At 45.9% G+C, this 13,699-nt stretch overlaps 1 protein-coding gene across 10 annotated transcripts in view; it reads right to left on the bottom strand.

The window, feature by feature from the left end:
- Positions 1 to 1,278: 1,278 nt before the first annotated feature.
- The window catches only part of PAK5 (p21 (RAC1) activated kinase 5), a 177,501-nt gene continuing 165,080 nt past the window's right edge, over positions 1,279 to 13,699 (bottom strand). For 9 of the 10 annotated variants that reach the window (XM_017834536.1, XM_017834537.1, XM_017834535.1 and 6 more), the window contains 6 exons: positions 12,853 to 13,344; positions 11,003 to 11,136; positions 8,537 to 8,663; positions 5,781 to 5,906; positions 3,631 to 3,765; positions 1,279 to 3,007 (listed from right to left, as the gene is read on the bottom strand). In XM_017834536.1, the coding sequence (XP_017690025.1) occupies positions 2,852 to 3,007; positions 3,631 to 3,765; positions 5,781 to 5,906; positions 8,537 to 8,663; positions 11,003 to 11,136; positions 12,853 to 13,344 (1,170 nt within the window). In that variant the 3' untranslated portion in view covers positions 1,279 to 2,851. The remainder of the gene's footprint in view (positions 3,008 to 3,630; positions 3,766 to 5,780; positions 5,907 to 8,536; positions 8,664 to 11,002; positions 11,137 to 12,852; positions 13,345 to 13,699) is intronic. The other variant, XM_017834538.1, reaches the window with a different exon arrangement.

Genomic DNA, 13,699 nt, shown 5'->3' with positions numbered 1-13,699 from the left:
AACACAAAAACCTCACTTATAAGACTTGGAGGTGGCAAATAACATTGTAGCTTCATCAGCTGACTGGTGCTGCTGGGGAAACTGGGAGGAACGTTGTCAGTAGGTGTGAGAGCTGAATGGTTGTAAGCCAAAAATTAAGGATGTGTAAGGCCAAAAAAAAAGGGATTATTTAAGAGGCAGGAAAAGCAAGGTGGAAATGTTCCAAGAGGGACAAGTCCTTCTGGAGAACTTCATCTTGCAGAGGTGTGTGGGTGTGCTCATCACTTCTCAAAATGCTCTGTACTGTCTGACTGACCACAGTCTGGGTGTTTTATTCAAGTGCTGGCATTGCCAACTCGTGTTGAAACATGGGTGTGGATTTTTTCTGTGTTTGGAGGAGAATTGTTTATTTTTCTAACGTAAGTGTGTGTGTGTATATGGGTATGTTTGGGGGGGCTCTCAGAATGGTGAAATCACAGCATCTTGGTTTGAAATGCCTATTTGTCTACTATTCTTCTAAATTTAAGCCTGATGTTCTTGGGTAAGTCTTTTTTTTTTTTCCCCTTAATTTTGGGTGAAGGAAAACTTTTTTCATATTTGCTTGGCCCAGTACTGTGGGACTGAGTCAAATTTATAAAACAGCAAAAAGGCACAGGGGGAAAAACCACACTGAAACTTGAAGTGTTTATTAATTAATTTATTTAACTTGCATGTGCATTTGTCTCACCAGTAGCTGGTGTTCACAAAAAAAAAAACCTTTGAAATCGACAAAACTTTCAGTAAACTTGATGAACACTGTTTTAAAGTATCTAATGATAAGAAAGTTGCAGAAAATTCTTCACTTGCACAGCCTAAAATGTGCTGAATATTGAAGAAAAAAAACCCCCCACCAACCCTCTTTTTTTTAAATTTTTTTTTATTCAAAGATGGTTAAAAAAGTTTAACTTTTGTGGCTAGTACTACAGTTGTGCCTGTATGCCATTGCCTGGACTGGTGCAGCCGGTTTTCCTGAGTTGTCAAGACTACAAAACAGACCCCCTGGAAGGCTGTGGGTGCTGCTCTCGGCCGGGTGGGCACCGGGAGCGTGTTTGCGGCGGGGGCGGCGGGAGCCAAACACATTTTCTGTAGTGCCCTCTTAAAATGTGCAAACAGGGTTGAGAAGAGAAAGCAGAGCGGGGGGAGTAAGACACACAGATGTGAGAACATCTATTCAATGCTCCAGTTCATATTTATCTCCCTTTTTTTTTTTTTTTTTTTTTNGAGAACATCTATTCAATGCTCCAGTTCATATTTATCTCCTTTTTTTTTTTTTTTTTTGTTTAAATTGCTTCTCTCCCTTCAAATATTCTTTTAAGTTTTTAAGGGCAGAACTAAAGGAGCTTCTTTATTATTGGCAACTCTTTTCTCCCAGAGGAAGATCTTTAAGCAACAGCTCCTGCCAGGTTTAGATGTTTGGTTATAATTTACTACAATAAATAACAATTAATTTATCAACTATGAAACTCCATCATAAGAAAGAAACTGCGTTTTCACAAAGTTGGCTTTGTGGTTCCTTAAAGATACCGTAAAATGAGGTCAGTAAGAAAAAAAAAACAACCAAACTTGAAAAACATGGCTTTTGTATCATACATAATTAAAAAGAACTAATCATTAATAAATAAAAATCATTTATCATTGAAATAATTATGAAGCACTTCTAAAAATTTTAAAGGCAAATCTATTTAGGCCTACAGTTAACATGCAAAGTCATCCAACAAATAACACAAAATTGTACCGTAGTAGTCAACTGTTGCATCAACATTCAGAAAGGTCTGGACAGCAGCACGACTTCTCCTCTCTGGCAAACATCTGGCAGCACATCCCACAGGTCTGCCGGAGCTCCGGGGATCCCGCTGGGTGATCCCTTCCCGCTGCCAGAGCTCGACAGAAACAACAGAGGCTTTTGTGGTGGCAAAACTGGCCCGGTGGTGGTGTAAAAAAAGGGCTGGCCGTGGCCTGGGCTGACCCTGGAGCAAAGGCAGGCTGGATGTGTCGGCTCCCACCCTGGGGAAAGGGGAGGGAGACCCAGGTGACCACTCACATTCAGCAGCAGCTCTGCCACTGCGTCACGGGGAGGGCGAGTGCCCAAAACCAGGCTGCCAGAGCGCCCACAAACATCACTTATCCTTGGCTCTTCAGGCTGCCGAGAGGGTGGGATGAGTGCTCTCCTCACCCCATGGGAAATCTGCAAAACCTTACAACTTCCTAAAGGTGGTTGTGGGCTTTTTTTTTTTTTCTTTTTCCTGTTTTCAAAAGGGTTAAAAAAGTAGGAAACTTTAATGTTCTCAAATTCTCGCTAAGGTAACACTTATTACTTCAACTAACACAACAGTTACATGACAAAGTACTGCAAGTTATCAAAACGGACTGTACAGAAAATTACAAACTCATTGCAAAATACATTGCGCTGCTCTGACCGAGATAAAAAGTGCTTTGTTTCGTCAGAAAAGTGTTCTTCTGAAACAGAAGTGCCGTAGCCTGCAGTGAAATTCCGGTGTGTCGCTCTGGCTGTGCTCTCCTCGTTACCTTTCCAACCTGTGCATTTGGTGCCTTCTCCCTGGATGGTGGGAACACAGCAGCGCTGGGGAGCGATGGTCTATGGTGGAGCGTGGCCTCCCAGCTGGGACCAGGATCACTCCCCTGTCCCTCACACACAGGGAGCACAGAGAGCACTTCCTTGTTTTTTTTTTATACACTGCATTATTTAGGCAGGGCTGGTTTTCCTTCACAAGGTTTTACTCCTCCCTGCCTGCAGTTCCCACACAACTGCTGGCATTCCCACACGGCCGTTATCCAGACTCTGCACTGACCTTTTCCCAAAAAGCTGCCGGCTTCAGCGATGCCTGTGTTGCCTCATGAGGGGCACAATGCAAGAAGGGGGCCCAGCCAGTTTGAGGAAGGGGTGCCTCAGCAGTTCCTGTGCCGTGGCTCTCTGCGAGGGCTCCCGCACCAGCATCGAGTCCAAGAAGCCCCGGAGCACTGAGGAGACCTGCAACACCACACTGGTGTTAGGGGTGGACAAAAACATCCCTTTCTGGCTGTGTGCACACTGCTTTTCTTGGGAAGACAAGGGACACAGTGATTCTGCCTATGGTAACAGCTGTACTGAGCTGAAGGGCTGTGTCTTCTACACGCTGCTCATGCTGAAACCATTTGGGTATCAGTGGGGTGCAGAACAGCAGTCCCTGCATAGCTCTGCGTGTGGGGGGTGAGAAAAGCATTAATGTGGGCTGAGGGCTCAGGCCTGAAGCACACCCAAAATGGGAGATGCACACAGGGTTTGGCACTGGATGTGGATGTGCAAACCCACCCACAGCAGTCCTGATGTGCTGACTTGCTCTGGTCCTGGGGCAGCTTGGGAAGCACAGGGAACACGAGGCTCTGCCCAGCTCCCTTTGCCATCACTTGCTGCAAAAGCCAAGCCAGGGCTGGGCACAAACAAGGCTATGACTGATGGCTTTGGTCTCGCATCCTCCCCGCACAAGTCCTGTGTAGGACCCACTGCTCCAGGTGGGCCCTTAGAAGTTATCAGCTGGGCACTCAAAGGTGTGCCTATAGTGTTATTAAACATGTCACTGCTCAAGACCTTCATCACCTAATGGGAAGTCTGACCTTGTGCATGTCCTTCACCCGGGGCGGGAGGTTGTCCCGGATCCGGCGCATGGCCTGCAGCGGCGGCTCGTTGAAGTAGGGAGGTTCCCCATCGATCATCTCTATCACCATGATGCCCAGGGACCAGATATCCACCTGGAACACAGAGGCTGGTCATGAACACCGCTGGTAGTGCAGGGGGGGCCAACAGGCTCAGCACTGGGGCTCATGCAAAGCTTGGAGATGGCTCACGCCGCTGTCTGTGGCCAGTGTAAGCCAGCAGTCTGGTGAGCCATCACCATAAATCTTTACCCAGCTGAGAATGCTCTTGCCTTTTGAGCAGTAAGTGCTGGATGAAACGGATTAGCAGTGACTTACAAACCTGGGTCTGCAGCTGGTTTAGGTGCTGTCCACTGGAAGCCCTGTGCACTGGAGAGGCTGCACCCTCCCGCCCTGCATTCCAGCTGCACTGATTGCAGCCCCTGACTGCCCACCCCAGGCTGGCTCTGCGGTGCTGCAGCCAGGGAGAGAGCAGAGCACAACTTGGCTGCTGTGAAATCAGTTACTCTGCGTCCCCTGAAGCTCAAAAACAACAGGAACTCCATTCAAGACCCCAAGGCAAACACAAGCACTTAACTACACCCAGGGCCGCTTCCAGCCAGCAGAGGTAACACATTATATAATCCCTCTGGAAAATGATTCAGCTCCAGGTAAAAAAAAAAAAACCAAATAACTCAACACTACTTTTTTTTTATTTTGGTCCTGGCTTGCTGCAGATCTGTTCCAGAATTCCATTTCTCTAATGACTGTAATTCCTGTCATTCGCCAGCCCAAATACAGCCAGGGCCAGTTCATGCTGCTTTTCTCTTTTCCCAACACTATCCTTTAGCCCAAATCCTTTTTCTTTTTCCCTTCTGGTGGGGAAACATAATGTAGCCATAAGTTCAGCCACTTTATAATCCTTCCAGTGCTATTAATGGGCTAATAATACCTGATGTTATCACCCCTGGAATGTCTTCCATAATGGCACCTGTCCTGGGAGCACGTCAGTGCCTGCGGGGTGCTCTCACCCTGGGGCTGTGCCAAAACAGTTCCTGCTGCATCTCCTGTCTCAGCTCATTTCCCCTTCTCTGTGCATGTATATTTCTGTATCTCTACATTTATGTGTGTGTGTCTATACATGTCTATAAATATATAATATGTGTGTATCTGTGTATCTGTATTTTTGGCTCTATCTGCCTTGCAGGGTCACTCTCTGCAGCTGTTACTATCAGCACTATCAGGCAGAAGCTCCTCTCCCCACGCAGAGGAGCAAAGGCAGCCGTGTCTCCTGCTGGGGAGCCGTGAGTCACTGTCACGGCTGAGCGTGGGAGAGGGGATTGCTCTTCCCAGGCTGGCAGTGCAGGAGTGCTGTGACTCAGAGCTTCCCAATGGATGGGATATGGCACTGCAGACCTTGCTGGTCTCCTCTAAAGGGTTCTAATAAAAATGTGTGGATTGTCTTTTTCAGAACAATTTGGCAGGGCTTAAAATAGCTCCCACAGACGCGCTTTCTCTACCCCTGTCTCTCAGCTAATGAGAGCAATGACTGCAAGGAACGAGCCGATGGGGACACCAGTGCTACCACAGAGGGTGGCAATCCTACCCATCCAGCTGGCTCACGTGTTTGGGACCCTGTGGGACCTGTGCCTCTGCTGGCACTCGTCCAGAGCAAGGGAATCTCAGGCTTCAGCTGGATGAAAGCAGAGTGCAAATACTGGTGTGACCTGGCTGTGCAGTACAGCTGCATAACCTGGCTGCAGGTCTGGCACATGCAGGTGTGGACACCTGTGACTGCAGCTCCAGGCTTTTATATTAAAGAGCATCAAAGGGTCTTTCCCAATGTGAAAATAAGGCCAGTTTCCTTTCCTACAGCACCCTAAGCGTAAATACTAAAGGCATTACACTAAGTGTGCTAAATGGAGTTGTTATTTAACGACTTCATCTCGGAGAAACACTTTAAAAGGAGCCGCGATGTAGCACTCTGGGGCAAACGTAATTGCTGCTATTTAGCATATCTATGTAAATGCCTTTGAACTGCACGGTGCTCCCTGAGCTCCGTGGGGTCGACCAAGGCACCCCCCAGAGGGCAAACAGCAGCTCTGGGTCCCTGGCGTGCCCCCTGCACTCACCTCGGTGCCGTAGGGCAGGCGGGATATCACCTCCGGAGCCATCCAATACGGTGTCCCAACTAGCGACTTCCTCCTGGGAACCTCCTTGGACACTTGGGCACAGAACCCGAAGTCGGACAATTTTATCTGAAAAGAAAAAGGAAAACCCCCTCTTGAGTAACAAGGGGCATTCCTGTGAGACACACGTGCCTCTGAAACACACACCTCTGGCTGCAGGGGATGGGGAGGGACGGGGATGGAGCTGCAGCGTCTGTCTGGGACAGGACAGCAGCACAGTTTTGCAAGTGTGTCTGGAGACGGGAACACAGCCTGGGGAACTTTAAATTCATTAAAATGAAGGCAAGGGAAAGACGTAGGAGAGTGGCAGTGGTGTTCATTACTAACGTCATCTGTCACACCTCATTGCCTCTCCACCAGCAAAAGATGCAGAGGTGATAAATGGCTTATAATGGTTAAAAACAGAAGGAAAGCAAAAAATTCTGAAGTAACAGTCTTATAATGAATCTATTATTGCATATATATAAACCCCATGTCTGCAGTTATGTATGCATGCTGATACTCAGTAATAAACACATTTCAAGTGATGCACACCCCTCCTGGGATGTGCACCCAGGAACATGACCTGTGAGTTTGCCAGAACACAGGTGAAACAAGTCGCATTCACCCCATTCCCTTTTACCACTGAGAGCATGACCCAACACCCACAGAAAGCAAAACCCCTGCCAATGGTTTTTTTAAGACCAGGACCCCACACCATGGACTGTCACTAAAGAAAATGTCATCTTTATGTAGTAACAGAGCTGATTTCGGAAAGGCGGGGAAGGGCACAAGACTCTTCCAAAAAAGAGTTAATGGGACCTGCTCCCTTTGCTTGGGAACTCAGGAATTAGTACTGTCCTTGAGTAGCTGTGGCAGTGACCTGAAATAGAAATAATGGGATACACAAGCACTCCGGAGAGCAGCTCTTGCTGCATCATGTGCCTACTCATACTTTTATGACAGTTTTTTTTAACAACAGAAATTATGGAAAATTATCACCTCCCCCTCCGTGTCGCTGTACAATGCCAAGGTGAAAACTCCTCCAACCCCCAACCAAAACAAGCTGGTCTGAGTGTCGGTGGCATCACCCCCTTCCAGAAACAGCTTGTTCCTTAAGGCTGAAGTCTATTCCCCCCGCCCAGGAGTTATTTGAAGGCCTAGAAGCTATCACAGGGGTTTTCCTGGGCATTATCCTAACTCCCATCACTCCCAGTTATAGGCTGCACAGTGCCACGGTCACCCAAGGTCCATAGGCCGTGTATCCCATCACATACTCAGTGCCTGGAAATACAAAATGAACCCCAACAGCCCCTGGACAATGGGAGTGGGAAGTTGCATAAATGCCTGCATTGACTTGTTGTCAGCACTGATTTGTTTTCTTTTGGACTCAGTGCAGACACTACTTTTTTTAAAGCTGTGGGTGTTATTTTAAAGAGAATTATGAAATGATTGTTGGTATTTCTAAAACAATAATAGCCAAGTTCTCCATGCTAAATGTATTTTTCAGTTTACTGGATGAAGAATGGAAGAAATAATGCGTATTTTGGAAGCAGAGTCCAATCATCTTTTGTAGGAGCACAAGAGGTTTTGCATATCTATTGCTCATTCGAGTACATAAAAGACAACGATTTTTCTAAAAAAAGGTAATTGCACAACACAGCCATGAAGAAATCTGCAATGCAGATAATAAGTACTGGAGTAATGAGTATAATGAGGCACTGTATGCAGATCCCAGCACAGATCAGATGTTATTTCAGCAACATGGATTGAAATCCCAGCTGAAGAACTCCTACACACGTGGGATTTTCTTTCCTTGACAGGATTAACAGGAGCAGCCTGTGACTGCTGCAGGAAGAAAAGCCCTCTTCCTTGGTGAAGTGGGTATCAAATTAAACAAGGGAGCCTTTGGTTAAGGAGTCAGACCAGGCCTGGGAAGCCAAGAGCTTCACCTGAAAGGGAAGGTCTAGATTTGTTTCCAGACCAACAGGCTCAGTCCCACCTGCTAAGTCTTGCTTTAGACATCTGTGTAACAACCTGTAATTTTGTGTGCAAACTTCATTTTGCTTATTGAGCAAGTCATGTGCAGCATTTTGTCCCCCTCTCTCCCTGCTCAAAGACCAATTAACTGGCAGCAGCATCCCACCCAAGTACATGGCAGTGTGGAACTGGCATTATCAAGCATCTCACAAATGTAAAAGCTACTCTGACCATCAGGGGAGGGTTTCTGCAGTAATGCACATTATTATTTTAGCACAGAAAGGTGTTAGCCTTCTCACCAGCTTGGAGAAACAGCACAGGTACAGCAGCTGCTAAGAGAGTGATACACATACAGAGGCTGCTAACTAAACGATAATGAAATGCAGTAAAAAGGAAGTATTTCTGAGAGGCATCACAGTAGGAGTGGGGCAGCCTAAAAGATGATCTCCCATCACCTCCTGTCACCGAGCCATCACCCACATCGTGTAGCTCCTTCTGCCGCTGCCTTTTGACGGCTGCAATGCCTCCCCAAGGGATTGCTGCCTGCAGCACAGATGTCCATCACCAGCCAGGCCAGGCCAGGCCTGTGTTTTTGGGATTCAGCTCTCCAACAAGTCACTCACAGGTCACACCCTGCAGTTTCACAGGCCTGGCTCATTTTTTTCCAGGCAGTGTCACCCTGAAGGGGCACAGCTGTTTTCATGGCAGCCCTGGGAGCTGGGGAAGGGCTGGGTGCTCACCCTGCCGTCGCTGGTGAGGAGGATGGAGTCGCTCTTGATGTCGCGGTGGATGACGCCCTGGTTGTGCAGGTAGGACAGGGCTCTCAGGACAGACAGACAGACGGTCGCGATCTGCTCCTCGTTCATCCTGAAACAGCAACGTGGGAAAACCGGGGTGTTAAGGAAGGCAGTGGGAAAGGGGAGCTGGAACAAAGGGACACCAATTCCCCTTCAGGCCAGTGTACAGATCTTTTGGGCAGTGGCTCTGTGAGGTGACTCTCTGGTCCTATTTCTGACCAAAAACATGGGATGAGGGGGAGGATCAACTCTGCAACGAGGTCTGGATAAGTCTCCCTGCAGCACTAAAAAAAGCTGAGTGCTCCATGTGATGCAGCCTGTGACAGTGAGCTCGTTTCCCTCTGGGAAATAAGGGGAATGCCTTTTTTACAGTAAGCTCAGTGCTTGCCAGGGAGGGAGAACCACCACTGGGATGGAAACAGGCGTGGAATGAATATGAGGAAAAAAAAACACTCCTAATTGTGCAGACAAAACATCAAGCCCTGGGTGTAGCTCTTGGGGAGCACTTTTATGCCTTCTGTAAAAATATTCTGGATATTTCAACAGAAAAATAAACAAGAGGCCTCATTTCTATGCAAGGTTGAAAACACCCATTTTGGGATGGGTTGTGCACCCTGGTACTGCTGCCCCATTGCTGGATGTCCCCAGCATCTCTCTTACATGAGTAGAAAAACTCCTGTGGAGATTTCTGCTCTAACTTTGTGTGCCATTTGTAGCAAAATCTTTGAGGGAAGGTCATGCAATGTAAAAAAAGCCCAGAAGATTAAGAAAAGACTGTTTTGAGTTAAAAAATAGATGACAGCTCTTAAGAAGTGGTGTCCTGGGAACATCTGTTTGCTGTTCAACTCCTGTCAGAAATATCTAAGATAGAGCTTTTAATGTTTTGGGTTGCAGTAGTTAACAAATGACTTGCAATATTGTGATTTATTTCAGCACACAAGCTAAGGAAGTAATAAAAAAAATAAAATACCTGTGTTACAGCTCTGCTCTTGGTAGGGCCTAAGAGCATCACTAAACTCTGTTCTCTCATAAATTTTCTAATTTATTATTCCTCGCTCTTCTTCTTGCTCCCCTAAATACTCTCCCACTGATTTGGTGTGGAAATTTTAAATTTTTCTTTTATTCCAGAGGAAGAAATTAAATAAAGAATCGCTCTTCCCTATTTCATTATCAGGAGCAGATGAGCAAAGATCAGGTGGAAAGAGGGCTGTAAAATCTAATGTCTCCTCTCAGAAGAAGCAGAGCAGCTCCATACACTGCAGCTCTTGTGCTGGTGGATCACCTGCTTTAAAGGTGTGACATTAACTGAAATATGGGAATGTGCTCTACCACAAGCACAAATATTCTGATATAAAAACTCTCTTCCCTTTATGTTTTAGGCTTGGTTTGCAGATAACCTTTCTGACAGCCTGGTTACATGCGTTGTGAGTATGGAGAGAAACTACCCTTAGGACTGACGTGGTCATGACAGCAAAACCAACAATGCAGATCACCAAACAGGGAAAAGAACATTTTTTGGGGGGCCATTTTTAGGAAGTAATGGATAAAAGTTGTGTTGCTGATGAACTACCAACTAAACTGCAGTAAATCCCCATCTACCAGGAAGCCCTCTCAGGTATTTCTTTCCCTTTGATTTAAAAAATGCTGGTGCTGACAGGGATTCCTCTGCAGTGGTTTATTTATGCTGGTAAAGGAAGCATGCTATGTATGGGTATAAGTGAATATATCTACATCTATGTATCTCTATCTATATATAGATACAGACATATAACTAGAGAAATACATAGTGTATATATATAGCTATGTATATGCACATATATACATGCATAGATAGCTATATGCATATATGCATATATATTTATATGTACATATGTTTAATATATATTTATGTTATATATTTATGTATATTTATGTTATTTATATTTATATATATTTATATATATTTATGTGTATATATGTATATATGTTTTCCATGAATGTATATGGAACGTACTTTTATGTTTTTATATATGTATTTTGTATGTACTTACAAATACGCAGCCATATATAAAAATGTTTTATACATATAAAAATAAATACAGTATAAACATATACACGTTATATATACATAAAATAAAAATAAGAATAAAAAAAATAAAAATAAAACAAGAATAAGATTAAAAATGAAAAGAAGAATAAAAATAAAAAGAAGAATAAAAATAAAAGAAGAATAAAAATAAAAAGAAGAATAAAAATAAAATAAGAATGAAAATAAAAATACATATATAGAGCCAGGAGGTGCCCAGCTGCCCTCAGCAACAGGTGAGCTCCGGAGGGCACGGTCCAGAGGAATCCATGAGGGAAAGCCAGGGCATCTCCCCCCCAGCCAGGCTACATGTTGGGCTTTAGGCTGCAGGTCCCTCATCCCACCTGGTGTGAGTGACGATGTCGGTCAAAGCGCCGCCCTCCAGGAACTCCATCACCACCCAGAGCTCGTCTCCCACGAGGTAACTGTTGTACATGTCGACCACGTTCTCGTGGTGGTAATCCCTCATGATCACCACCTGTGGGGCACAGAAGGGCAGCCTGTGAGTCGCTACAAGCGTTGTCTGACACTCGTTCCGACCTTCTTTCTCGCTGTGCTGTTCTCTCGGTGCTTGCTGAAGGTTCTGGGATGAACCACAGCCTCCCAAACCCTTATAGCCAGCACATAAACAAAACCAACGTATTTACATAAAAATATCAGTCATCGTAAACACACCAGGAGGAACAAGGAATCTCTAGCTGCCGAAGTATGAGCGGTAGATAATTGTTTTATTTCAGCCTGCAGGAACAGAACTGTTTATTTAATTGGTTTTTTATTGCCAACTGCCTTCAGTACAACAGAGATTTATTCTTTTTTTTTTTTAACCTGATCAATTGTTCACCGCATCAAAGTCGTTTTCATCATGTACCCCGTGGTACTTTGCACGGAATTTTCACAGAATGCTGGTAATGCAGGGGATGACTCAAATCCCACACCTACAAGGGACTGTACAACTGGGACCACAGTCAGAGCAGCCCAGCCAAGGCAGTGACCGTGAGCATGGGGGACTGAGAGCTGTCAGAACAGTGACCAGGAGAGAAAACAACAGCTAGGGAAGGCTTCATTACAGACAGAGGAATTTCAGCGCTGCCCAAAAGAGGTTCTTGGCTGACACGAGTGACTGGAGCGTGTCAGGGAAGCAGCTTGGTCCTGCACAGCATGTAGGACCTGCTTCAAGATGTTACTGCTCAAGAAATGCTCAGTTAGAGCCACCACAGCCCAATTCAGTGCTGCCTTCCAGCAGAGGCAAAGCCAAGCCCAAGTACTCGGTACAGTCATGCACTGTGCAAAGAACTGGGTGAAGTTTGCTAAAAACTAATATTTTAATTTAAAAATTTTAAGTTTTTAAAGGTTTTAAAGAAACCAGTCTGTCATGTGCTGAGGGAAGATCCACTTACAGTCAAAATACAGGAACAAAAGATAGAATTAAAAAGTTCATTCTCACAAGAGGTTTCCCTGAGCTCCTGCAGTGGTTTTGCTGTTGATCAGCATATTTACAAGTGATCTTGAAAAGGGAGCAGGGTACACAACCCACCAGCTTCTTTAAGGGAATAAGAAGTAAAAAACTGGAAAAACTCTTCAAGTTGCATAAGGTACTCTCAGTCCCAAACAACTGGGTGAAAAAATGGCAAATGAAAACCAGTGTTCTGAAATTTAAAATAATGTACATGGGGAAAACAGTCTCCTATAAGCACTTGTGGACTCTGAGCTGGCTGCAACCACTCAGGAAAGGAGATGTGGGAAGTAACACAGATGGTTCCATAAAAAAAGCACTGTCAGCTCTTAGCTCAGTAACCATCAAGAAAGCAAAGGGTTAGCAGAGGAAGGAGGAAGGAAACAAAAAGCATGTGTATTCCAGAATACAGTGCAAATGCTTCTTGAACAGTCTGGTCAGTTTGGGTCCTCCATCTTGGAAGGATAAACTATGTCAGGAAACAGAAAAAGGCACTGGGCACCTGATACCCTGCATGGAGCAGCTGATACATTTCTGAGCTGATTGCTGTGACCACATCACAGAGATGTAGTTCATTTAGAACTGGTCTGGTTATACAATATTTACACAGCATAGATACCTGTGGGACTCACCACCTCTTTCAGAAAGTTATTAATTTGGTTCTTGAGGGTGCCATTTGGCCCATGACTCCTGCTGAGCCCACTGCCTGCAAAACCCACCACAGCACCCAGAACAACTCACCTCATTGAAGAGCAGCTCCCTCCTCTGCTGTTTCCTGAGATCCATCTTCTTCACGGCCACCTGCTTTCCCGTGTGCTTCTCGGTGGCGATGCAGACGATCCCCGTGGAGCCCTCCCCGATCTTGATGAAGTTGTCCAAGTACTCCCGGGGGTCCCCGGGACTGACCACGAGCTGCAGGGCAGCTCTGAACTGTTCGTGGGACACCCTGGAGGGCTGCTGGTCCGAGGAGGAGCCCCAGCTGGGTGGAGGGTAAGCACTTGACGTGATACTTGGGGAGCTGGGATAGGAGGCGGTGGAAATATAGGGAGAGCCGGGCTGGAGAGATGGCTGGTGATAGTGGGGTGCTTTGTGGTAGACCAGAGGGTACTGGTAGCTGCTGCTTGAATAGCTGACTTTGCTCTGACTTTGAGGTAGCTTTACTGGGCCCCGGGGGTAGGTGTCTGACCCAGAGAGCGGTGGGCTGACGACCAGCTGCGCTCGATCATAATCCACCTGCAACACAAAAGCAGAGCAGTGACAGCTTTCTGACTCAGTTTCCTGGAGGTCCTCAGTGGATGCCAGCACAACATGGTCCCACGTGTACCTGTACCTGTTCTCCTCAACAGGACACTGCTTGCCTGTGTCTGAACAAAGAGTTTTACACCACTGGGCTGTTGTGCTCTCATCAGCACTCCAATGAGGCCAGGGGAGACCATGAGATCTTTTGTGATCTCAGGTCCATTCTTCTATCCAGGTACCTGTTTGTAGACACAATAATCCTTGTTTAATCGCAGAATGGCCTAGGTTGGAAGGGATCTATGCTCCAAAAAGTGTATGTGCTCTGTATCTGCAGTGCCCTGCAGGCTCT

Source organism: Lepidothrix coronata, unplaced genomic scaffold (genome assembly GCF_001604755.1).
Source record: "Lepidothrix coronata isolate B3197 unplaced genomic scaffold, Lepidothrix_coronata-1.0 Scaffold234, whole genome shotgun sequence".
NCBI lineage: Eukaryota > Metazoa > Chordata > Aves > Passeriformes > Pipridae > Lepidothrix > Lepidothrix coronata.
The sequence above is the reverse complement of the archived record's forward strand: the minus strand, read 5'-3'. Positions and strand labels throughout refer to the sequence as shown.